At 43.7% G+C, this 27,004-nt stretch overlaps 2 protein-coding genes across 5 annotated transcripts in view; both read left to right on the plus strand.

Annotated features, from left to right (window-relative positions):
- The first annotated feature begins 1,568 nt into the window (after positions 1-1,568).
- Positions 1,569-13,202, plus strand: LOC108938429 (protein prune homolog 2-like). Its single transcript, XM_018758985.2, has 4 exons — positions 1,569-1,787; positions 11,580-11,684; positions 11,878-12,080; positions 13,025-13,202. The coding sequence occupies exons 1-4, from the start codon at positions 1,752-1,754 to the stop codon at positions 13,200-13,202; spliced, it is 522 nt and encodes a 173-aa protein (XP_018614501.1). The 5' UTR covers positions 1,569-1,751.
- LOC108938606 (serine-rich adhesin for platelets-like) overlaps positions 13,028-27,004 on the plus strand; it is a 51,687-nt gene continuing 37,710 nt past the window's right edge. For all 4 annotated transcript variants that reach the window (XM_018759317.2, XM_018759318.2, XM_018759319.2 and 1 more), the window contains exons 1-3: positions 13,028-13,188; positions 16,427-16,585; positions 17,128-17,222. In XM_018759317.2, coding sequence (XP_018614833.2) covers positions 16,573-16,585; positions 17,128-17,222 — 108 coding nt within the window. In that variant the 5' untranslated portion in view covers positions 13,028-13,188; positions 16,427-16,572. The remainder of the gene's footprint in view (positions 13,189-16,426; positions 16,586-17,127; positions 17,223-27,004) is intronic.

A 27,004-nucleotide genomic window follows, 5' to 3' on the forward strand; every position in this document is an offset into this window, starting at 1 on the left:
ACATGCAAGGTTTGCACAGGTTAAACTGGATTTGAACCCATGTCTGGGTTTATTATTATTATTATTATTATTATTATGCAAAAGATGGGGATAATAGGCCTACGTGGATACATGTGGATTCTACGTCCCAAAATGAGTTTTGAAATCTGGAAATAAACAGATACAATGTGTATTAATGTTGTATCTTTGATTCAATTCTTTTAATTATGAAAGGACTAAAATGCTCTTCATATACATATTTCTAGTGGCAGATGACACAGACATAGAACAAAAGACAGGCCTTCATTGCAGCTGTGCTACACTGACTGGAGAGGAAGTTTGCCTCTGAACATTAACATACAGCTGAACATTAACCAGGCATTTGTTAACTTTAGGCTGCGTTTTAAAAACATGTTTTTCCAGCCATCAGTTCTCCTTTATTTTGGTATGATTTCACTGCAGGTTCGAAACAACAGAATTTTTTTTTTATTGAGCTGCAGCTTCCTTCAACAGAGAATGAGGATGTTGTTCCAAAGTTTCAATGAGGACACTTTGGGATATTGAAACAGTTACTTCCAGTTTTAGCAAAATAAACATTCTGTTGTCTGTAATTTTGCACCTGATGGTCCACTGAATGATGCAGAAAGTAGCATAGTGGGCAGGTAGACTTTAAAGCTGAATGCTGTTGGTTCAAGTCCCAGACACTAAGCCAGGTCTGGTGAAGGAGCTACCATGGAGGAGCTTATGTTGGTTGCAACCAACCAACCAACCAACCAACCAACCACTTAACAGGGAATAAATTACATTCCAACAGCTGGTTTGTTTCCAGGACCACAGCTTGGAAAACAGTCTGTGACCCTGATAGGTGTGACCACTGACTTTCATAGTGTATTAGTACGAATAACTAAAATAGTGTATTTTAGTGTATAACTGATACACTAAACATCAGGGTATCACTGGTTTTTAGTGTATCGGTCAAAGGTCACGCAGATAAATTTGGAGCCACAACCAGAACAGTTTCTCTGTTGCTTTTTTCTATTCATCTATGTAAACATGCTTTACCTCCTGCACACATCTTTCATTTTTGAGAAGAGTTTGCAACGCAGACTCATTAAGTACTTCTAAAGAAAACATTTACCTCCTTATTTCACCCCTCTGCAGCTCACGATTATGCACTGTGGCGCAGTAACTGTGAATGACAACCTCTGCCTAAGCGCTGTATAATAATAATATGTGTCATAACTGGAGAATCGGACCACGTGCGTTCCTCTTCAAGCGGCAGCCGTTTCATGTCAACATCGCATCAACGGCAGCAGCGTCCGGAGGAGCAGGGCTGACTGCTGACTACAGTCCACACACACACACAGACGCGCACACACCGAGCGCTGCCTGCTGCAGAGCTCTGCATCTTCGCAGCCTCCCCCCCCGCACTCCGCCCCGCCTCTGGGCGCTGTCCACCGTTGCAGTGCTCGTGGTGCTCGAGCGCGCCACATCTACCTGGATACGTGTTTCTCATTGGCGGAGTTGCCTCCCGCCGTCCCCCCCCTCCCCCGCCGTCCCCCCGGGGGTGCGCGCAAGGCCGAGCGCGCGGGGCCGAGCGCGCCGCAGCTCGAGCGCTCCGCGACACACCCACCTCCATATTAGGAGAGAGTGGCGAGTGGTGTAAATGGGCTCCGCGGTACCGCAGTGAGCACAGCGGGGGACGACGGCGCGGTGACACCTCCACTTCCCACGGACACAGCCCTCTCTCCCAACTCGCGTTTATTTACAGTATGGAGGAATTCTTACTACGTGCCAAATCCATGCTGGTAAGTGATAACTTCTCCCGTGGGGGGATATGATCTCCAGTAGTAGAAAAATGCCACAGCCTCTCTTCTCTTGAAAAAGCCTTGAGCGACTGCAGCACGGTTCATTTTCTTTTCGTTTTTTTTTTTTTTTTTTTTTGTAAACAAGTGCTTCTTCCCCACCTGTGGAACTGTGCCGTAGTGCAATGACCATATCAAAATATGTCAATTTTTGTTGTTGTTGTTGTGTTCCCCCCAGAACCACAGAGACTCCCGTGTGAAATACTGCTGGGTGGAATCAATCGTACGGGTTAGAGGGGCGAACGCGCTCAACAAGTCCGTTTGTCCCCCCCCCTCCCTCCGCTCCACTCTCTTCACCGGTGCTGTAGCTTCGACCGTCTAGCAGTTCAGCGCGTCGTCGTCCCTCTTCCTTCCTGCGTTTTCAGTCTCTGCAGTACTTTACAGTACTCAGCTCAGGGCGCTGTCCATGTTTCATATTATCGCTTTTTTTACGTGCTGGAAGAGTGGCTCCTCGCCCAAGCTGTACTTTTCCTCCTCTTTCTTGCTCTGTAAGCAGAGGACAGCGGAGGAATTGCGTGTCGTGTGTCTCTCCGAACGTCACTCGGTGTTGGTGTGTGTGTTCGCTTCGTTCGCTGGGCTCCCCGGCCGAGCCGGGCCGAGCCGAGCCGAGGCCTCTAGTTTCAGGCCTGCTTCGAACGACGGCGGAGAAGAAGAGCCCCGCAGAAAGAAGGGACAACTGACAGTAAAGACCGCAGAAAAGTAGCTAACAGCTCGCACGGATTTGTCCTTTTTTTTTCTGTGGCGTTTCGGTTAAAAATTCCCACCGCCGACACCACTTTTATGTCACAGTAAAGACTGCTGAATTACCCCCAGAAATAAACTGCGTGACCGTAAGAATATGGGGGACCTTTCATTTATTTTATTGTTGCCTGGGCGACATGTGGGGGGGGGGGGAGGGGGGCATTCAGTGAACGTCCAATATGACCTTTCTAATGATATTTGACCCGGGGTCCGTAGTTACAGTTTAACGGCGGCGCGGCCTTGCGTTGCGCGCGAGGTCACGTGGCTGGCGCGTGAATTTGCATGATGTTGCTCGTGACCAAAATGTGTGACGGCCGCGATCGCGACACGGAAGAAGCGCCGCGAGGTGAGCAGCCGCACCGCGATTATTGCGCTTTTGCAGTCCTTCACGTCCCCGGGAGGCCTTTAAAGAAAACCTTGTGCACAGTTTCTCCAGTCTCAGCATCCGTTTGACTCCCTATGTAATTATGTAATTATTTCACTTGCAGAGCACTTTCACCTGTTTGTACAACTGGGGATGTGCAGGAAAGGGGGGGTGCGGTGGCACAGTGGGTTTGGCCTGTTCCCGCTCTCTGGTGGGTCTGGGGTTTGAGTCCCGCTTGGGGTGCCTTGCGACGGACTGGCGTCCCATCCTGGGCGTGTCCCCTCCGGCGTTATGCCCTGTGTTGCCGGGTTGGGCTCCAGCTCCCCGCAACCCCAGTGTGGGACAAGCGGTTTCAGAAGATGTGTGTGTGTGCGATGTGCAGGAGCTCTTAACTATGTATTTTTTAACATTTAAATCACAGGCCTTTCACAGTCAGAGCTGCAGTTCCACTACCACTACTAATACAGTACCCCTGTGACAGGGCGTGTGCAATTTTTTTTTCATTGTTTTTTTTTTTCCAGTCAACACAGCTCCATATTGCTTGCTGTGGTCTTTCTCACATCGCTGAAACAAACACACACACACACACACACACACACATTGACTGAAACCGCTTGTTCCAAGCGGTGTCACGGCGAACCAGAGCCTAACCCGGCAACACAAGGCGCAAGGCCGAAGAGGGAGGGGACACACCCAGGACGGGACGCCAGTCCATCACAAGGCACCACATGCAGGACTCGAACCCCAGACCCACCAGAGAGCAGGACCCGGCCAAACCCGCTGCGCCACCGCACCCCCCTCTTCCCTGTAGCGTAACGGAAAAATTTCGTTGGATGTGCCAGCATTGTACGGTGGGTCTGTTTTGCAAAAGGTTGCTTGAAACTCCTGTGCACCTTTGCTGCTGAAGGGCCTGCGGCCGTTGAGCGAGGAGCCACGATGCAGTCTGGGATTGATTTGATTCGATTAGACATAATGGATCAGAGACAGGCTAATCCATTTCCGCCATCGGGGAAAGCTGTTCCCAGAGCAGCATCTTACTGAGGCTTTGGCCTTCCCAGAGTGGAGAAGATGTGGACGTGTAATCTGAACTGCTGTATTTCCTCATTTTTATGCCTCAGTATTTTCTTCTTGTTAATAAACCTCTGGCTAATTCAATAATTCATGCAGCAAGAATGAAGCAACAGATCAGTGAGGTCTGAATTTTTAATGCGTACAGAGGCCTTTCATTTGGGGAAAATGATCCAAAAGAGGAATTTTATGTATTTTAGAGAAAATTAAAATTTAGGTTTGGTTTTCTGTGTACATACAAATAAAGATGTGCACAATTTCATATGTTCATATGTCATTTAGCTCTTTACAATGACAGTGCCTGAGAAATAAAGTATATCTCACTACAATGATAAAATTAACTTTTTTAATTATGCTCAAAATATATATATATTTTTTAATTATTCCAAATTGCACTTTTTTTGTGGTCAAAGTAGATTTCAGTCTTTATATTCATCGAAGTAGTTTTTGAGCTTGAGCCCTGAGTCATACTTGAGCACTAGTGCCTGTAAATATTTAGATTAAGAATGGCTCACGTGTGCTGCCTGAATTTTTTGTTTGAGTGCTGCTGCAAGTGTTGACTGGGGATGAGTTGTGAGGAGCTGGTTTTTATGGTCTGTCAATGGAAGAGGACCCTGTGCCCTCTCTCCTCCATGCTGTGGGTGCTTGGATGGAGCTGCATCTTCCACACGGCAGTTGGTATAATTTAGCTGCCTCTTCCTCGGCACGCTAAAAGGCCAAAGGGTCGTTACTGCCCTGCTGGTTAGCGCTAATGCCCTCTGGAGCCGACTGTGTTGGAACAGGAGTCAGGGAGGTCCTGGAGGAGACCAATGGGGGTTTTAATTTTTACTTTGCCCCCTGCCTCTAATGATGCTAGGAGGGAGGGCGCTAACAGTACACAAAAACACACACACGCACACATATGCATGAATAATTTATAACATGCATGCTTGTTGTCTAGCAAGTAAGCACATGCATCAGGCTGCGTGTATGCACAAACATGCATGCACGCGGATGTCCACCAGTTTACCTCCAAGTCCAGTTAATGGAAGAGGGAACTGAAAAACGCAGAGTATGGCCAGACTTGTTGAGGAGCAGCGCAGTGTTTGGGGCTGGATCAGCTCATGATTTTTTATTTTTTTTTCCCTTCCCCATCATATGTTATTGTCTACTTCAGCTACATCCTGTTGTGTGTCATTATATAAGATGTCCCTGTCTTCCAGTTCTTTAACTTTCACTGTTCTTGTACTTTAACTGCTTTCAGTAACCTTAATTTTAAGCATTTTTATATAGATCCTTCATTTTTTATTGCATGTGCTGGAGTCTTTAGCGCAGTTTAGTCTTTTTACTATAACAGTGTGTTTAGTTCTTGTACAGTGTTTTAGTGTAGATCAGTGTCTGGTACTTACCGAATTCCTTTTGGCATTCGTTTCATAAACTGCCATCATCACAGGTTTTACCATGTATTAACATAATGCAATAATGCTGTATGTTGTAGGTTAAGTAATGAAACTTTAAATAACACACATGTACATTAAATTTTACTCATCAGATATGCAAGAGCCTCCAGGTAGCAGATTCTTAGGACTTGACCTGTAGTTTGTGTAGACAGTCACACACTTGTGAATTGTTTTGTTATGTATGGATTTGTTTCTGTTTTTGCTTTTGCGTTTGTATGAATACCTGAGAACATATGCAACCAAGAAGCTATATAAGAGGCACCCTATGTGACCTTTATTTCTGTGCAGTTATGTTTTCAAGTGTCAGGCCCTGCTTTTTTCAAAGGATCTGAAAGCACCTTGCAGTGATACGACGAATACATAACTGGCCATGCAAGGGACATAACTGCATGTGTGGTTGTATAGATATCTGCTGTTGATTTTCAATAACCTGGACATTGACTGAAAGGCAGGGAACATGCTGGAATTAGCAGGACATTTTTGTACAAAGCTGCTGCCTTCTTAGTATGCGGGGCTTGGACATTGCTATTGTGGCCAGACCAGTTGCCTTCCTGTCCTCCAGCATGGCAGACATCCAGAAATTCCATATCTCTAATTGACTCCATCCAGAAAGCTGCTGCGGGTGCACGTGTTATGCAGTATGCTAAGTGGACCAGGGTGCGCTTTCAGAACTGTGAGTCCACTGCATGAGGGGAACCTCAGTTTGTTGGCATTTACGTCCACAGCACTCCTGCTATTTCCCCTTACAAGTAGATATAGGTGTCCTGCTGTTGTTGATTTCATCATCAACCCATCGGAGCCACAGGCTGCATCTTAAGCAAATTGTCAACGGTACTGTGTCAGTATATACATCATCAGCATTGTTGATGTCAGCAGATGCATCACCAAGGACGCATCTGTCAGCAGACCGGACAGACATCTATGTAGTTAGCTGGAAGATCAGAAGTACACCCACTCCTCACATAACAAGGTTAATTTTTTTCTTTTTTTTTCCCGTGAACTCAACCCATTACGCAAATTCCTGTTGTGAGGGGGTTGAATAATGATTATTTCTTATGGTAAAAAAAAAATTGTTTGTGGACAAAAATACGTCACATAAATCGCATTAAAGAACCCCAATAAAAGTTATTTTAATACATGACAATGATAAAACCAACAGATTTTGCAATAGTTAGAAGAAAAATACTGTTTCTATATGCTTTTTTTTCTGTTTAGTTTTTGTGTAAATGCAAATTTATTGTAACGTATTTCATAAGATTTCTATGGTGACAAGGTTAGACATTAATTTTCGGGTTTATGGTCTTAGCGGCAGGGCAGTGTAATAGACACGTACCCATATTCTCACACTACGAGCAGTTTAGACTTACCAGTTCCCCTGAAACACTTGGATTGTAGGAGGAAACTGGTGGCTGGAGGAAACGTCCTGTTTGTCGTGTACTCTACATAGTAGCTACGAATCAGCTGAAGGCACAGGCAGACAGCTATACAGTATTATGGAGTAATTAAGGACTTTAGAATGGGATTAGGTGATATTTTAGCATAAATGGGCACGAGTTTTGCAGCTCAGGAATGCATCGAAGTGTTTGCTGTTGAAAATAAAGGTCATTACGCCTTCGAGTTATGAGAATTGACCTTACCAAGGGTTTTTCGGGAATGCATTACTTTAGTATTGTGGGGGAAGACAGTAACGAAAATAGTATTGAACGTGATGCTTCCGTTGTGATCTTAGGTTTTCCCTAATTGAGGCTCGTGATTGGTTGAGATTGTAAGCGTGATAGAAAGTACGAACTATATATGTTAGCTGGTTTTTCTGTAGGACAAGCATAGTGTTTGCGTGCTTTTCAGAATGAAAGATGTAGTAGGCAGTGAATAAAATGACTGCTGCCCTTATACTGAATAATACCTGTTGCATGAAAAAAAGAGCCTACATTTTCATAATCCGTTGCAGCTGTTTTTTAGGGGCCCCTCTATGTGTGGGCTAAGCGTACACTGTGATGGCAAATTCTGCTCTAAAGCTGACAGGTTCCCGTGGAAAACGTTGTAGGGTTTCAGAGTTGTCATCTTTGGATGAAGTGGTCGGAGAGACCAAAGCACGACTGCATTGGTTTTGAGGATTGAATTCTCGTAAGCCTATTCTTGAGCTCCACAGACCTTGACATTCAGGAAAGGAGCACATGGCCTGTTCTCAAATAACAAGCCCACCCATCTGTGTGCTCATTATTCAGTTTGACAAATGAGGCATTGAGGGAATGAGCACTAAAGAGTGACGGGGCTAGATATGATGAGAGTCAGAGGGCCGGACTTTATTGAGAGCCAGGTGCTTGGTGCTGGAAGTGCGGCACAGCGATGGCTACAGGATGAAAAACAACACTATGAGATCACATCTATCTCACAGAGTTATGTTAATGTTTGCAGTACTATGGCCCTGTTGTTTGATGGGGCACCGGGCACTCTTAATGGCTGTTTATACAAGTGTCAGCTTGCAGTACTGCAGTAAAAGTGGAGATTCATTGTCTGATTAATCGGAGACTTGTGAGAAAGCGGCTCGAGTACAGAGGCTCAGCAGTGTGCTCTGACATTTGCACGTCGGTCATTCCTTCTGAGAACATGACTTTACGGCTCAGAAATCTGGCAGGTTATAAACACTACAAAGCCTATAAGGTGAGAAAAACATGAGAAAAATATCCTATAGTGCCAAAACTGTTTTTTTTTTGGTCAAATGTGCTTTTCATATGTACTGCCAAAATAGGGCAGCAAGCAGTGCAGTGCAGTGCTTAAGGATGTGGCCTTGTATTCGGAAGATTGGAATTTCAAGTAGTTTACATTTATTCATTTAGCAGACTCTTCAAAGCGACGTAAAAAATACAGTGTGTGTCTTACATAAAAAAAAAAAAAGAGAGGCTTGTATGCAGACACGTGATTCTACAGCACAGGTAATTTCACACTTTCCACTGTGTGAACCACTGTACATCACACGAGTAGCTGCATAAAGTTATAATCACAACATTATTGAAGAAACATTTACCCGTTTTTCATGCACTTAATAGATCAGGAAGAAGTAAGTCTGAAAGAGGTGAGTTATGAGACCCTTATTAAATGTACAGAGAGATCCAACAGTTCTGAATGACAGGGGGTGGTCATTCCACAGCATGGGAGGCAGAGCCGAAAACCTTCACGCTTTTGATTTTTGGTCTCTTGTTTGTTTGAGTGTAGCAGTCTGGTTGGGGTGTAGCGGATGATCAGGTCTTGTAGATGTCGGGATGTCGGGCAGCAGATCCGTTTGTGCTTTTGTAGGCCGTAACCAGAGTCTTGAATTTGATCCAGGCAGCTGCAGGAAACCAGTGCAGAGAGACGAGGAGGGAAGATACACGGGAACACTTCGGCAGGTCAAACACAACTCGTGCAGAAGCGTTCTGTATCAGATGTAGTCAGGTGGGTGAGGGTGTGCCCATGTGGCTACCCTGTGATGGACGGGCATTCCATCCCTGTAGTACGCCCTCTCGCCACTGGTGCCCAGTGATTCTGGGATAGGCTGGCATAGGCTCTGTAACCTTGGCCAGCACAAGTGGTTACTGAAAATGGATGGATGGATGGATGGATGGATGTTAGCATTTGTACTTTTGAGAGTACAGTAAGTAATACTGAAGTATACAAAAAACAAAGAAAATAAAATAAATAAATAAATAAATAAATAGAAAAACAACACTTTTTTAAAAAACTGGATGTTGACGTTAATGCCAGCAGCTGGTTTGGAATTTACTGTGTATAGCCTTGTGTGGCAGTCTGGTTCATTCTTCTGCTGCATCAGAGCAGGAATTGAATTGAAAAAAGAAGTCTGTTTCCATGACACACTTTAAAACATGATAGGAAGGAAAGGGTAAAAGGGGATCTTAGCGTAGCGTAAACTAACACACATTTTCTTTGCTCTTTCATGATCCTCTCTATATTTGCAAAAGACCCCAGCAGTTGTATTTATCCCTCTGGTGACAGTGGGCCAGGCATTAGGGCTGATGGTTTCACAGCACAGGCAATTAACCAGCATGTTTGGTTTGTACCTACTGGCTATTCTGCACGCAGCTTTAATATCTTTGCCTATGGAATATGCAAAGTGTGGCCCTGCAATTACAAGGATCAACACTTGGTTTTTATTGTGATTCACCCCATGAGCTGGCTGCTCCTCCCAGGGCAGAACCTTCTGGAAGAGCACGGAGGACAGACGTGGGGAGCTTCGAGTGCACAGAGACGCGTCATTCTTAGGGAGGAGAGCGGCTGATGTGTTGCCCCGGAGACTGAAAGGGTGCGAAGAGGGGTGGGGGTGGGCAGGCGAGAGGGGCGGAAGTGTTTCCTCTGTGCTTTGATTCTACAGCTAAATTTCTCCTTTTTTTTTTTTTTTTTCCCCCCACTGAATCTGTGTCACTGATAGATTGAACTATTATCAGGATGTTCTGACAGCGGTGTGTTCATAACCCTTGGGTGCCTTTTTCCTTTGGTGAAAACAAAGTGCAAATATGGCGCCGTTTATTTAATGACACTATGGATACTTATATTCAGATTTTTAATTGGTATTGCAGTACACTGGCATGGTGACATGGGGATTGTGCTGGTGGTGCTCAAGGACTAGGGGTTCAGACACTGGTTAAAATTTGGCTGTGTCTTTGCAGAATTCCTGAGTCTTCCTTGTTTTTAGAATGGGTGCCCTCCAGGTGCTCCGGTTTCTTCCCACAGTACAAGGACATGATGCAAGTGAACTGATGACTAAATTGCCGGTAGTTTGTGCATGTGAGTGAATGAGTGTGTGTGGTTGTCCTTCCGTGGACCAGCATCCTCTCAACGGTGTACCCTGCCTCATACCCCTCGCTTACATTTACATTGCATCACTTCATGTAGCTGATGCTTTTCTCCAAATCAGCATAGTGTTAAGCTACTTGCAATTATTTACCCATTTATGCAGCTGCATAATTTTTACTGGAGCAATTTTATAGTACCTTGCTCAGGGATATTACAGCTGGATCCATTTACATTTATTTATGTAGCAGATGCTTTTGTCCAAAGCGACTTCCAGTGAACTCCGTGTTATCAGTCCACACACCTTATTCACCAAGGTGACTTACATTGCTCCATATACTACTTATACTGGGTCACTCATCCAGACATCAGCGGAACACATTCTCTCTGTCACTCACACACTATGGGGGAGCCTGAACAGCATGTCTTTGGACTGTGGGAGGAAACCAGAGCACCCGAAGGAAACCCATGCAGACACAGGGAGAACATGCAAACTCCACAGACTGAGTGGGTATCGAACCCACATTCTCTCCTGCCACCCAGGGCTACTCACTATGCCACATACTGCCCTGTGTGTATGTGCCAGATCCAAAGGCAGCAGCTCTAACCACTACACTACCAGCAGTCCCTGCTTCTACCATAGGATCCAGACTACCATGACCCTGCACTGGTCTTGCGATTATGGACAGTGAATGAATTAATGAACGTTGATTAAACTGAGGGGGGCGCGGTGGCGCAGTGGGTTGGACCTGGTCCTGCTCTCCGGTGGGTCTGGGGTTCGAGTCCCGCTTGGGGTGCCTTGTGATGGACTGGCGTCCCGTCCTGGGTGTGTCCCCTCCCCCTCCGGCCTTATGCCCTGTATTGCCGGGTAGGCTCCGGTTCCCCATGACCCCATATGAGACAAGCGGTTCCGAAAATGCGTGTGTGTGTGTGTGTGTGTGTGATTAAACTGATTAAGTACTTTACTGTAAGTCTTGATAACAGTGCCTTTATGGTAGGCCAGTTTGTTAATCACTGCATTATTTGTACAGCAGTTATAGGTGATGGATGGACGTATGGATGGAATTACAGTAGGTAAGTGAGGTCTGAAGTATAGAAGTATAAACACCTCATCAAACCTGAACAATGTGTATCCCTGTTACACACTGATGTGCTGAATGACATAGTCCATACTGATACCTTCACCTCTGCTTCACACATTTGTATTGCTTGTTGCTTTATACTAGGCTAATAAGGACCATGATGCTGATTACTCTGCTGATCATGTTAAAAGATATAATAGCCCGGAATCTTACTGACAGTGTGACTATTCACGCTTGTTGTGCCCTTCTGTTCCAGGAGACCGGCTCTCAGTGGTCGAGAATCCATGCAGTTCTGGGAAGAGATCAGGTGGATGTCGACACTCTGGCCTCATCCTTAGGCTATGCGTATTTCCTCAGCCAGGTACGCAAAAGGTGTACTTGTGTACGTACGTATATGGGAGCAGTCTGAACGCAAGCCTTGTATTTCCACGTGAAGGACTCAGCAGTAAATGTGTATGCATGTGCACGTGTGCTCTTGCGCGTGGGTCTTTTTTGTGCATTTGCGTACGTGCACTTGCGATCCTGACCGTGTGTTTATATGTACTGCATTTCAGAAGGAGCCCAGTGACTGCCTCTGTGTGCCCCTTGTGAATCAGAGACGTTCAGAATATAGCCTACCAGAGCAGACACGTGCCTTTCTGCAGGAGGTCCGTGTGCCCGAGTCCACTCTGCTGTGGAGGGACGACGTAGACTTGGTCCAGCTCCACGCCACTGGACAACTCACAGTCACACTCCTGGGTGGTGATTGGCTCAACAGGTACAATGGCGTCCTTTTTTAAACAAGTGCATAGTTTAATTGACAGTTGGAGTCATACAAACCCCTTCTGGTGAATATTGGTTTTCCCTCCTATCTGCTCACCTGTCCTGATATGGCCTTTAATTCAGGTATTTCCATCAATTTTTAAATACAGGAAATGGATCCTTTCTTTAAACACAGGTAGAAAATACTATTCATGCAATCACATTGGTCAGCCTAGCTGACCTCAGCAACTGCCCGATGCATAAGGTGATTTAAAGGATGAGGAAAGCGCAGGCTATTTAATAAAGCTTTCAAGATGAGGTTTTCATTACTTCTTAGATGTGAAGGTTGACTAAATCATGTTAGATGTGACTTGGTGAGAAGATGACGAACAGACAGCTTCACGTATTTGCAGGGGCAAGATGCACAGAAGCAGCAGTGTCTGGTTTCTGGTTTTGTTTGAGATGTGATGAAGAACTTGCTAAAGTAGAAAGGTCACTCGGAGCTTTAACTGAGCGGGAACATGGCGATAATATTATAAAAACTGGCTTTTGAGCACAGTAAAATGTTTTGTAATTTAAATGAGTTTTGTGCAGATGTTTTGCGATAAATAAGTCTTAACGTGGCATCTGTAAGCACCAGACTATGTAAAAACCCAGGGAGGCGGTGAGGTAATGGACGGGGTGACGGGAAGCGAAGGCAGTGGCTTGACTTCCATGTAGCTGAGTCCACTGGGCTGGAAAAGTAGGTACAGCATTAGCAGGATTCCAGTGGAAATGAGATTTAAGAATCCCAGCTGGCAGCACGCGGGTGAGCTCGCTGTGCGAGAACCGCCGGTAATGGCCGAGGGGGGTGGGGGGTGGAGTAGGAAGCGCTCTGTTCGGCGGTCCCGTAGCCCAAGGGCTCAGCTGAGTTTTATGCAGATTTGTAGCAATTTGCCGACTTTTCCCCCCGATTTCCAGGGGGGAGGCAAGCTCCCTGGCATCAAGCGTCATCAGAGTGATCCATCGCTCCGAGCGACAGGGACATGGCGAGGGGGCGGTGCCGTTGACAGCCATTGTCACCAGGGAGATCCTCCAGGAGGCGTCGGAGCGGCTGTCAGCCCCCCTGGCCGGACTCCTCCGAGGTGAGGGCCACTGACGCTCTGGCACTAATCCCCCTTCCTACCATCCACCTCTCCAAGGGCTAATGGAGCGCGACACCGTTGCCACGTCTCGCTTAACAAGCCCCTTTAAGAGGGCCCTTAGGGCATGGTGGGGTGAAAGAGGGAGAGGGGGGTTTAGATGGATCCTGTGGGCGGTCGGGACTTTGCTGAAGAGTAACAACTCATCGTATTTCAGAGCTACGGTGTCTGAAAAGCACAGCTCAAGGGAGAAAAGGACATGCGGAGCTTGCAGTCTGTTTATCTGCTCGCTAAAAGGTGAGGTTAGGCCCCAACGCTGATGTCGCCATTGTGTGCCAGGACTATTGACTGAGAAATGATGTGTACTGGCTGAAAGGCACTCTGCCCACTGCCACTGGGGGGGACAGGAAGCAGGAGATGTGTGCTCTCCCAGAGGCTGCGCCAAAGGGCTTGTTTGCTGTTTAAAACACACAGCGATGAATCACCGCTTCCGCTGTCCCATCTCCAGTGAAGTGATCTATGGGGCCGCCTTGTCATAAGCGCATTCGAGATGCAGGAGTGGGCCAGGCAGCAGAAAGACACCATCGCTTGCTGCAGCCATGCAGTGAGTCTTAAGATCAGCTGTCCGGCTGGTCATCACACAGTGTGCCATCTTCGTGCTACACTTTGTTTTTATTCTGCACACCCGTGCCATCTGTACATTAATGTACGTAAATATACTCGCAACAGAAATGTACGGCAATACACAGAAGCAGCAAGTAACGTAGCACTTGGAGCTCTCGCCTGGTCGCTTGCGGAATATACGCACTTCGGCGACGGCGGTATCAAACAAGCAAGCTGTGCTGCTGTAACCGTGTGTATGTATCTGGGCACTCCGTCTGCTGAGGGGATGCGCTTTTGTTTGCTCTCAGTTTGGTTTGGAGGAAATGTCTGCCAAATGCATCAAGGCGAATGTAATTGAAGGAGCTGTATTTGAATCCCTGCACCAGCTGCTATAGCCTTGACCAGTGTGCTTCTGCGGAATTGATGCAGTAAAAATGACACAGCTATATAACTTACTCAGTCACTTTCCTTAAGTGCCTGCCAGTCAGGGCTGCTGACTCAGTCAGGTCACGCCAAATGTGAGCTGTGAACACTGTGGAAAGGAATTGAATGACGGCGATCCCACACCTCTATACCGATTGAGTTTTACTTCCAGCTATTGGCTGTCTGTTGAAGTGCGGGTGTTTTGCTCCACAATGCTCCGAAATTTTCCAAAATGGTTAAGTGAAGAGAGGGGGCGCTGCAGCGCAGCGGTGCAACGGGCTTGACTGGGGTCTGCTCTGTGGCGGATCTGGGGTTCGAGTCCTGCTTGGGGTGCCTTGCGGCAGACTGGCGTCCCATCCTGGGTGTGTCCTCCCTCCCCTCAGCCTTGTGCCTTTGTTGCCAGGTTAGGCTCCGGCTTGCCACGACCCCGCTCAGGGACAAGCGGTTGTAGACGGTGTGTGTGGGTTAGGTGAAGAAAATGCTATGAGAAAAAAAAACACACACTCATCCTGATATCCAGTTTCTCACCTGTCTGGTCCAAGGTTATTAATAGCATGTTTTGTTAACTGGTGTGGGCTATTATGTATATGGTCTGTCACATCTGTTTTGCCTGGGCCTGTGACATTTGGTCCAGTGTGATAAACTGTGACTGCATTTGAAAATTGTGCCAAGTGGCTGTGTGGGAGACTGAAATGCATCGTGCTTTACGTCTCTTATTATTCATTCTTCTTCCTCAATTAAGTTCATGCACGCTATCGTGCTAACTTTGTATCGTGAAATCGTATTTTTAAAAATACTTTACGAGCACTAGACCCTTTGTGAATGAGTTCTCCACAAATATCTTGCTGTTACCCTGCAGACCCAAGAGTGTGTGCAGTTCTGTCACAGAGCCACGAGTCAAAAAGACAAAATGGCAATTATAAAATGACAAACGTCTAAATGATTTTTCATATTTGTAATTTAAAGTAGATGAGAAAGAAGTTAAAAAAAATAATAATTGTTCTTACCTCTATTCCAAATGTAGACATAAAAAAACGTAATATGGTGCTTTTTTTTAGATGCAGACCCCTTTTTGCTAATACAATCACACACCTCATTCTCACAAACTCAAAAAATCACAGCTGTATTAAAAATCCAAAAAAGCTTGCCAGACACGCGAGCAATTCGGAAAGCTTATATTTTCCTCATATTAGACATTATTTAGGGTGATCAGGCCAACGGTGCTGCTGGATTGTATACACTGCCTCCATGCCGGCCAATTTTGCTGCTGCATATGACCTGTCAGGTAGAATCATTTCAAGAAAATTTCTGCTTATGACTCAGCCAAGAGCTAAACTTGGACCACACTGTTCACCCTTACTTCAGGTCACACTCCATCCAGTGGCCTGAGGGGTTTCAGGCTGGTTAAAAGCAAAGTGGGAATGATGTAGGGTCTAACATGGGGTCATTTTGATGAACACACACACACACACACACACACACACACACACACACACACACACACACGTACTCACCAAGGCCTTTTTACATGATCCTCTTGGCCTTCTAGTCATTTTTTCCTCAGATCTTGACCATTGTATGTGACGGGGAAGATGTGTACACAGTAGTACTACAGAAAGGGGAAGTCAGTTCCTTGTCCAGTCGATGGAAAGTATTACTGTAATGAAATGTGCTCTGTGAACAGTCCATTGTGCATGCATTTGTTTTGCATTTGACTGTCACACTGCGATGATAGCGATATGGCAGCATGTATGGCAGTAATGAGATGTGCATGGAAACTGCTGCATGTTACTCGGCGCGGCCCGACGTATGGTGAGCTCATTACCATCCTTACAGTCAAGCCTGGAGTTGGCAGCCTATCGGTTGCATCTCGTCACCAGGATGATAACGCAGAACAACTTTGGGGACTTTTTGGGAAAACCACACGCGCAGTTGCTGCCGACAGTACATGTACCAGCTACTGGTCACGGCAGCTACACACTTGTGCGGTGAAATTATTCGACATTTAGTTTTTACTGGGGACTTTTTCTGATGTTCGGCTGTTTACAACTGTGAGTGAGTTGTTGAGATGTCGTTAAAAATATAACCAGCTGAAGAGGAGCTTTTATAACGCTCTATATGTAAAAAGTGATCTACATGTAAAGTATATTTTATACAGTTTTTTTTCTTTTTTTTTTACTTTAAAGATTATGAATTTGTGTTACTTTCTTTTCAGGAGCCCTTCTTGTACAGTCTGTGAAGAGCCCCACCAAAGACCACTGTCTCCCACCAGACTACGAGGATCTTCTCAGGGAGCTGGGACACAGGTGCCTTGACCAGGGTCACGCAGACGACGTCACCGGGGACCAGCATCCTCTGGTTATGGACATCCAAGGTGACAGCCTGACTGAAGGGTCACTTGCAGTACTCATCACAACACTGCCGTGTTGTCCTTGGTTCGCCGACCTCGGAATGTGTTTCAGTAAAATGTGTTTCATTGTCTCCCAACGTTTCTACCGTTCCTGCACTTCTCTCTGTACAATACTGTAGGTATCTCAGGAGATGCCTAACTGAGGGCAGATTAAATGGAAAGTTAATGGTATATTAAGAAAACCTTGATTGCGTTGACTGAGAATGAGGTGTGGACTGTAGCACATTTTCACTAGTTTAGCTTTGACCGTGACACAAGGGTGTTTACAAAGAGTGTTACAACTGTGTTTTGTCATCTTTTTTTTTTTGCTTCATTCACTTGCATAGAGACAGCATGTGCAAGTGTTTCTATACTTTTGTTTTGCTTTGTCTCATGTCATGTCCCTAATGACTGTGCTACCTGCTCTCTGTCTTCATCAGCTCTGCATGCCCTGCATCTCATAACGTTCATGGTTGAAGCTTCCGGCTGATGTGCGTGTTTGTGTTTGTGTGTTGTGTGTCACAAAGGTGTAAACATGGATGAAATCCTCCAGAAGGATATGAAGGAGATTTCAGACGGAGACATCAAACTGTCTGTCAGTGTTGTGTCCATCGATCTGGAGGTGAGCAGTGATGTCAGTTGCGAGTTGTTTCTGTGTCCACAGATGTTGAGTTCAGCACTAGTGTGTCTGCCATTTCCACTGTAGCTTCTTAAAATTGGATGCTATTTTTTCCATGCCGTGAAGATGCTCTAATAGTGGTTAGGTGATATATGTATTTTAAATGTCCTGTTCGACCCCGATTATTGCGTACTGTAGAACAGAGGGGTTTTTGTTACATCTGACCTTTTATGTACTGTCTACACTGGGATCCCATAATATATTAATCTGTTTTGGTTTCACAAGCATGTAAAGGGGATACATTTCATTATCCTATCATGGCTTTCTAGAATTTAATGTAAAATTATGCAGATAAATACATACTTGCTGAAATCGCTTGTTCCGAGTGGGGTTGCGACGAACCGGAGTCTAACCTGGCAACACGGGGCACAAGGCTGGAGGGGGAGGGGACACACCCAGGATGGGACGCCAGTCCATCGCAAGGCACCCCAAGTGGGACTCGAACCCCAGACCGGCTCGAGAGCAGGACCAGACCAAACCCACTGTGCCACCGCACCCCCCACAGATAAATAGTGATAGAAAATCCATTAGTGAAGGATTCATGCGTTTGCATCTGTGCAACCCCTTTAGTCATAGGCCCAACTTAGAACGGACAATTTAGTGGGACCGTTGTCCCAACAACTGCAAACCTTGAGAAGGCTAGTGGATACTCAATTTTATAATGGTATAATGGTGAGAAGTTGTCCCTGGAGTTTTGTCCCTTCAACTGCCCGACTGACCCCTTCCTTCTCACTTTTGATGGTACCATTTGTCGTCTATATCGGAGTCTGTTTATCAGTATTCACCTTCATTCTTCTGTGGTCCAATGAGCTCTGAAGACAGAGTTAGTTTCTACTAATGACATCGTTTTAAAGACATTGTTTGGTTTTTTCCCTGCCGAGTAGTTCACAGCACCCAGTACTTTCTCAAAAAGTGAATTATGTAAAATTATTAAGGGCATTCCTCATAAAATGGGATTAATTCAGTACATGAAATCACCCCTTTTAGGTGAATCTCCATTATTAGCAAATCAAATTTTCATTATTTCTTTTGGAAAAAGTAAATCAGTTTCTGGCAGAGAGATGTCACCTAAAATTAATTAAAATCTTACAGTAAATGATATTTTTTTGCATGACAGTGATAGCACTAATACATTTTTGTAATATTTGTAACAAAACTGCTTGTCCAGTGCAGGGTTGCAGAGGTCTGGAGTCTATCCAGGAATTGTAGGGTGTGAGGTATGGAACACCCTGGACAAAGACATTTTGATAATTTGTTTCAAGGATTCCTGTGATATTTTAAAGATGGTTCGAAATCCAGTTGAAGAAACAACTATGGAGCTTTTTGCCCCACCTACTAACAGCAGAGGAAAGCTGTCTTTTAAAAAGACTTTTTCCTTATGTTTTTATCTTGTTTAAATCTCGTTCTGTATTGTGATTTAAAAAAAGCTTACGTTTCAACATATTCCTCGACAGCGTGTTTGGCGCTGTGCCGTTCTAGTTTTTTTTAAGAGATGCCTCTCCGCTGAGTGTTCTGTTTTTTTTTGTCTTTTTCAATGAAAAATACCCTGCTAATAAAAGATTTGTTTTCTGCAGCAGGCGTGGAGTACAGCGTGTATCTTGTCTGCTTTTTTAATGCTTCTTTTTATTCACTTTAAACGATTTCTGAACGTAGTGGACACTTCTACAGCTACCATGCAAGGTGAGCACAGTGTAAATGAAATAACAGTACTGCCAACATGCTCATGGGGGGAACATGCTGCATTTTTAATGTTTCAGCTTTGCACTGCCTGCACACTGATTTATATTCTCTAATACAGAAATGAGAAACTACTCGTTTAAACAGTACAATAATGACAAATGGCTTTATTTTCATTGCCCACTTTTTTATGATTGTTTCCTTCACTGAACTGCTCTGTACCAGAGTGCAATTTAGCCAGAAAGCCGTGTAACAACTGCATTTTTCCTTTTTAAATTCCTCCACTGGCTAAAATAACATGAGCGCAAATGTGACTGTCATTGTTATGCTGACTTTTCCCACACTTTTGTGGAAACAAAAACACTGAATACTGGACAAAAACGATGTTGAACTATGACTTGGAGCAGTTTTTAGTGTTTGTGTTGCACCACTCTTGGAACCGTAGGTTTGGATATAGGTCTGAGCCTGGCTTTGTCTGTGTGAAATTTGTATGGTTCATCCCGTGTTTCCATTGACCTGGGTGCTCTTAATTCCTCCCACAGTCCAAATACATGTGTTTCAGGTGAACTGGTGACATTTTGAATGTGTGTATGATTGCGATGGGACTGGCTGCTGTCCTACCCAGGGTGCACCTAGCCTCTCCTGTGGTTATTGGCAATGAATGAATGAATGAATGAATGAATGATTGAATGAATACATTTTCAAGTTAAGTACATTACTAGAAGGCTCAGTAACCAGTGCACTTATGGTAAGCCACTTTGTTCACCATTACTTTACTTGTGTCGAATGCTGATTACATTCAGGGTACAGTTGTATATTGTGCAAGTTGCAGTTCTAGTGAAATAAGTAATAATTTCACAATTTTTTTTTCCCCAGGTAACAGGGACATGCCATCTGGTGGTAATTACTGGTACTGTCCGTATTGTTTCCGGGTTCTCTAGGCTGTGTAGCCCTTGAAATAATTTTTACAGTTGTTATTGGAAGGTATGTTCTATATTTAGTGCTATTCTATAAGTTGTAATGTATAAAATTGGAAAACAACATTTGTGCGCATGGCTCAAAATTCTCTTTTAAACTGTCACAGTCTCACACCAGCCCTGAACTCTTATCTCCCAATGCTCCTGCAACTTCTAATGTCTTTTTTCCTTCATTGTTTTCATTTTTTGCAAAGACATTTTTCTCCCCTACTGCCCAGTGTGAGATATTAGGGTATGTGTAAAATAAATGATGTATATAGCTGTAGGGATACGACCTCCCTGGAACTACCTTACGTCCAAGGAACATTAAACATGGGTCCTCGTTTAGCGAATAAATAACCATTCTGTGGCTGCGTGCTACGGACGCCGGTGCATATTTTAAAAGCCTAAGCAGAGAGGCCATTAGGGATTTAATACAAAATAAATCGCCAAGGGGTCTTCTTCCAGTGCCTGACTCACAGCTCATGGTGGGTTACTAATGGGCTGAAATGGACTCAAATGAATCCGTTATATGCATGTCATTTGCCGTATGTATATATTTATATATTATTTTTTAATTGTGTTTGAGAATAACAAAGTAATAAGTACATCATTTTGGGGGCTTCCTTAAATGCTTTTCAAACTAAATAAATTAGTTTCAATTAACTTGTAATCGAGGCAGAGTGTGTGTGTGTGCGCGCGCGTGTGTGTGTGTGTGTGTGTGTGTGTGTGTGTGTGTGTGTGTGTGTGTGTAAAAAGGAAATCTGACTGTTTTGAAAGCGGGATTGGAGGGGTTAGCTATTCTGACAGCGTAAGGACGGGTGTGCAAAAAATCCCTTTACTTCCTTCACCTGAAACTATCATTCCTCCCCGGCTGTCCCTCAACAGGAGCTCCAGATATTATAATCAAAACTATTAACTTAATTTGAATATCAATATTAGACTAAATAAATACAGTTGTGTGACCTGTGCTTCTCCCTACGCTAAGGCGGATAACATTTTGTCTGTAAATGCCTTTGTCGCCTAGACAGTAGGTTGCGGTATCAGTAAAGGAAAGGAACGTTTGATAGTTTAGTCACAGAAAGGGCACCGCTACTAATGTACCCTATAATAAGATGTTTTGCAGCTGCCTAAATGGATAATGCATACGAATTTAAGATGCTCATCGTACTTTCCTCTGGATGAACCGAGTCGTAGCTTATTTATTTACAGGACTGTTTTATTCTTTTCACTGCAGGGTACTAAAACTGTAAAGTATTAAAGACTCTAATAGTACAATTTCTAAGTAAGATGAAGTGAGGGATTGATTTGGAAGATTAGAGGATCAGCTCTGCTTCCTTTGTTTTGCTGAAAAAAGCCTTAATGAACTCAAGCTGACATTAAGTTTTCGAAGCCGAGCGAAGTCACAGCGAAAGTCTCATTTCAAAGTGTGAGTTTTTTTTGAATTGACTTGTTGCAATCAAGTTTGCAAAACAAACACCGATTTCCGCTTCTCTTTGGAGTGATTTAGCGGGTTATTCGCCATCTGGAAGGCCCCACGCTCGCTCTCCCTCACTCTGCATGCTTAATTAAGTGCAGAGGCACGCTCGCTGAAAATCGCTCTACTCTGTTTGGTTAATTAAACTATTTTCTGAACATTGCATCCCTTTCTGGCGCACATTTTAGATCCCCCAGTCTGCACAGCGTTTGTAGTCTCTCAAGTAGTCTCTTTCGCGTTGGTAAAACGAGTCTGAGTGTCATCTCTTTTATTTGTCACTGAACTGTCAATTTATTTAAAAAAAAAAAATGTTTTAATGTTTAAAACATGGCCACATACTCTCTGTCCGTGTGTGTGTGTGTGTGTGTGTGTATATTTGATTAGTTTGTCAAATAGAACTTGAATAAATGTTGCTTATAAGAATTTTGGAGAATATGCCAAAACTGGCTGTCAAACTATCAGTGAAACTTCCCAAACATGCACTGTTCCGCTTAGGATTGATGGAAAACATATATATCACCCCCTACATCTCTGCCTTACAGAATCTATTCAAATTGCTGTTCTTCCAAGGGGAATAACAGTTTCGTGACGATGATTGAGGGCGCCTGAAATCTGGCGCTTCCCTCTTGAGGGACAGTTAAACGGGGGTATTAAGCTTGGAGTTCATGAATATAAGGTACGTTAGCAATATCCATCAAGCAGCACGGCTCTCATGCCACATCGCGGATGTGGAACTCCAGCTGCTTCTTCAGAAACCAAACTTTTGTGTTGTAACAACACATTACTCCTGCATTTAGCCTAATGGAATACGGTGGTACTGCATCAGCGAAGCCATTACCGAGGAACTTTACAACATCAAGAACTATATTTCTAGTAATTTATAGTAGACACACACACACACACACACACACACACGCAGATGTGTATGTAACATTTTAACATGTAATTGTAGTTGACATATTGTATATATTTACCTAGTCCTTGCTGGTAAAAGCTATACTTACTTTCTTAATTTCTTTAATTCTGTAGTTTTATTTTGTTACCTATCTGCTGTTTTAGTTCAAAATATGATTTTATATTTTTAATTTTGTACTTATTGACATAAGAATGTTTATTCCTCTATGGTCCTACGTCTGAGTCCTTGCCGGGAGCCTTTCATTTATAAATAGTGACACATCTAACGTGAAATGATAGAGGAGGTGATATTTTAGAAGGCGTACATACAGATCCACATTGCTTTCAAGATGTCTTTTATCTGAATTTTTATCATTCAGTGTAAAGTGAAATATACTTCAGTGAAATATAAAACATAAAGGCTGATATCATAATGTAGATTTGATGCAGAGATCCATGTAGAGTAGTGCAAGAAGTTTTTTCTATATATTGATATACTTTGTGAATATGGTATTATTAATAGCAAAAAATGTACAATGTTTACAATAATAGTTAAATCTTTAATAAGAAGAACACCTGTGTGCTTGTAGATGTGGACACAGTATCATAGTGAAACAGCTTTCGATGGTATATTTGCTGTCTTACATATTTTACTTGGGTCTATTTCAGAATTCCAAGTTTTTATATTTTTACATTTGGGAATATTTCAGACTAAATTTAACCAGAGATTAAAAAACTGTGAATGATGAATGCCAAAAAATAAAAGGGCTAAAGGTTTCTGGAGACACGGTCCAATAATTAGCAAAGCAAACAAAGCTTTTGTTGTCCTACATGCTGGGAAGTTGATGAACTGTACAATAAACCCAAGCCTATAATCACCAGATATGTCATTTAAATTTTTACAATATTCATGAGTATCATGCATGACAGTGATATATGCAGGGCATGGGTGAGCTACCCAGTGTTGACACTCTGTTAGCCACAGCTGCTCTTCGATGGCTCTGCGGATAGGGAGGTGGCCAAAAATGTTCCTAGTTCCAAAATAATCAGATTTTTTTGAACTTGTGCTATATTCTGCATAATGAGTAAATAATGGAATTTTTTTTCCCCCCCTGTATGTAGCATATTTTAGGGTATGCAGTAGTACTTGTGTAGTGTGCATGGACATTGCTGTCTGTGTTTGCATAGACCAAAAGCCCTGCTGAAAATCTAATCAACATACAGTATAATGCTAATTACTAACTCAGACACTGTCATTTTCAGCGTCACTCTGTATATACCTGGAACCATCAAGACTCGTGTATTGTTCTTTAACAACTTTCACATGGCTGCTACTTAATAACTCTTCAAATTAGGCTGTGTTTAGTGTTCTCCAAAAAGTAGCCAAAGTAAATTCAGTCTTACACTACATCCGAGTAAACGCAGTAAACCTTTGCGAATTCAGCATTTCCATATAGATTTTTGCACTAGTATGCCGTAGACTAATTTAATCAGAATTGACACTGACTGGATGGGACCCTATTACTCGTTATCGCAACCCATCGCGACACAGCTGAGGTAACAGAACACTGGTAAACAGAAGCATTGTTAGTTATTTGTCATCCCAACTGAATTCCATCTGAGCTGCCCTAGTGTCCTGATCCAACTTGCCCATCTCCTTGTTCCCATGCCTGTCTTATTATTTCTTATTGCAATTTTCATTGTTTCATTACTCAGGTGATAGCTATTTTATGCTAAATTTGTTGCACTTGGGTGTCATGTGAACAAGGTGTGAAAAAAAAAAAAAAAGTAAATTATTTTACTCTTTACAAAGAGCCCCATATTAGTGGTTTAAGGTGAAGGCAAAACCGGTTCAGATTTCAAATACATAACTACGGGCCTAACAGAGTCAACAGAGTAGGTCTATATCAAGATACTCTTACATATACAATAGCAGCACTCGTGTTGTTTTTTGATAATTTACTAACACCTCAACTAAACTTGAAAGATCTGCATAGCGTACGATGCATGGATATTGAAATAGTCCCAAAAATTTATTTACAACAAATGGTGAACTCTGTTATTGCAAATGATTACATTTTTACAGATGTTGTCCCTGTAGCAATCTTTCAGCAATACTCTTCTCTGTAGTACTCTGATTTAACAATGTAGCTGCAATGTAGAGCTTTGCTCTCATAAAATTCTAGACTGCAATGTAGAAATCTAGCATATTTTCAGTCTCTAGCTGAAAACGATCATTAAATTAGTACTTAATTGCCAGATTGTGTCATGGTTATGCAATTGGGGAGAAATATGAACAAAATGAAATTATTAACAAAATAAATTTGCCTCGAAACCTTTAAACAACCATGAGAACTATGCAGTCTGTTAATATTTTCTGTTAACATTTCATCCCAACCTAAATCCTGTTTCCTACTCTGCTTCATGGAGTTGTTTGTCTACGATTTTGTTATTTACAGCCACTGTATTTTTGCTTGATGGCTCTTTAAGTTGCTCTGGATGGGTGCCTCTGCCTCTACAGAATGAATAAAAGTGCATGTAAAACTTAGAATATTCCTTTTCAAATTTTACACAAGAGCATCTTGTTTGTTTGTATGGAAATGAGGTCGACTGAGTCATGTGGGGAAGAGGAAATATTTTAGTACTGTTTAATTCAGTTAGGCTCTGCGTGCCAACTGAAGGGAGAAACTGTTAAAAGTAAAAACACTGAGGTGGGGGAACCCCCCCCCCCCCCACCCGTACTTTCGTTTTCTCTCAGTTGCGGCGGAGAGAATCTCCACACAAGTCATGTAGCTCGGCGAGACTGCGAGGGCTAATGATATTTGTCATTTGATTTGGAGCCTCCCAGTTTGTTTATGCTAGGCCAGTTTTATCCATAGTCTTCACAAATAATGATCTGTGGTAATTACCAGCCTGGAGAAAAATGTCTAAATGCTTTTCTGATGATGGTGGCTTGGTTAGCAGGTGTTGGGCTGGCCTCCTAGGGACAAAGATTGAAGAGGAGCCTTCTCCCCCCCCCCCCTCCCCCAGTCCTGGAGGCGAGGGTGTTTGTGCGCGTGCTCCCCCCATTGTGCGAGAGGTGGTTGGTGAACCCCACCGACAACGGAACACAATATGCAGGGGTCACACTTCCTGGTGGGCAACCGAGGGTTGATCGCTGTGATAGATGGATGCGCCTGCTGTCTGTCCAAGGGTGACGAGGGATAAAATTCATACTTAAACATTGACATTCCGCTGCAGAAAAACCATCTCTCCAGTTGATAGTCGAAGAGGGCTGAGGCAGCAGACGTCCGCGGGGACACGCTCGGCTCACACCGTGATCACGTTTGCGTGGACCGAGGAGGTTTCTGTGCTTTTAGAAATGTGTGTTATTGAAGAGTTTTGTGTTTTAGTGATCAGACAAACTAAGGTGAAATAGTATTTATTTGTTTGAATGCCCCCCCCCCCCTCCCTTCCACAACAACTAGCATTTGGGAAGTGGGGGTCCAGACAAAACCCCGCTAGGACAAAAACCCCTCGACTGGGGAAGTGGACCCCTACGGACTGGAGCAGCTGGGAGCCGACATCCTTTGTTTCAGCCAGTAACGCTGTCTCTTTTATGTTGCTTTTTTTTGGGGGAGAGAGTTTCTTCTCTCAGGACACCCACGGTTTGCCCAGATATGACATTTCGGATAACTTTTTATTTTTAATTTCCTTTCAGCCGGCTTCCAAAGTTCCGCCGAGTTGTCTGTAAAAGATGCTGTTAAATCACTGGAGGTTTTAGCAAAGTTGCCAGTTCATTTGCTGTAGTCCTACTGCTGAGATCAGAGACAGAGAGATAAATCAAAGCGAGCGTGATGGATTCTCCAGTGCAGTGAAATGAACGCTCGGAAGGCGAAAGAAATCTCTCAGTATTCTCTCTCTGACAAAGGGGTATGCAAAGAGCCTAAATGGATGAATGGTTGATTAATTTTTGCCAGAAATGTTGTTGACAGCAGGAAATGTGTTTTTTGCATTGAGTGTGTTTGCTTGGGAATTTTTGCGGGGCATGAGTTATGACGCTGAAGTTCGTACCTAAGGCTACTCTGCATAATGGAGGCAGGTTGTTGAACTTTGAGACGCTGCCCAAGAAGATATGCTTGTTCTGGGGGCAGACGGGTTTGTAAACCAGGAATGGGTCCATTCAGTGTCTCAGGGACAGATGTGTACCAGTTCTCATGTAAAGGGATAGATTAGGGCAACGCAAATGATTGGGGTTATATTTGTGCTTAAGCCAGGCTTTGAACAACCTAGTGTGGTCAATTATTGCTTTCACTGAGATCTCGTAGGTCCCTTCGTCTTAGGAAGGCATGCGAATTCGTGACAGAAAGGGCTCCGTCTTGAGGCCGTGTTAGTAACGGTAAGTCCGATAGGACACAACCCATCACTGAAGATACCGACTCGGGTCTCAGGTTCATTGCCATGTTGACATTGTCATGGTGTGTAATCGGATGCTCCAGGCAAGATAGCTAGCCAGCATACTCATAAATATAAAGCCTAAAACAATAAAAATTCAGTGTAAAAATGAAATAAAAATATTGTCTGTTTAAGATGGGTTTAATTTCCTTTATCCCTTCACATGGAAAGTATTTGAATCTTTTACTGCATATTACTTTGGTTCAGCCATCCTTAAACTTCTGAAATGTCAGTAATTCTTTGGGCGTCTGTGGGGAAAAGCACTAGTAATTTGCGTGTATTTGCAA

This window comes from Scleropages formosus, chromosome 17, assembly GCF_900964775.1.
Source record: "Scleropages formosus chromosome 17, fSclFor1.1, whole genome shotgun sequence".
Classification (NCBI taxonomy): domain Eukaryota; kingdom Metazoa; phylum Chordata; class Actinopteri; order Osteoglossiformes; family Osteoglossidae; genus Scleropages; species Scleropages formosus.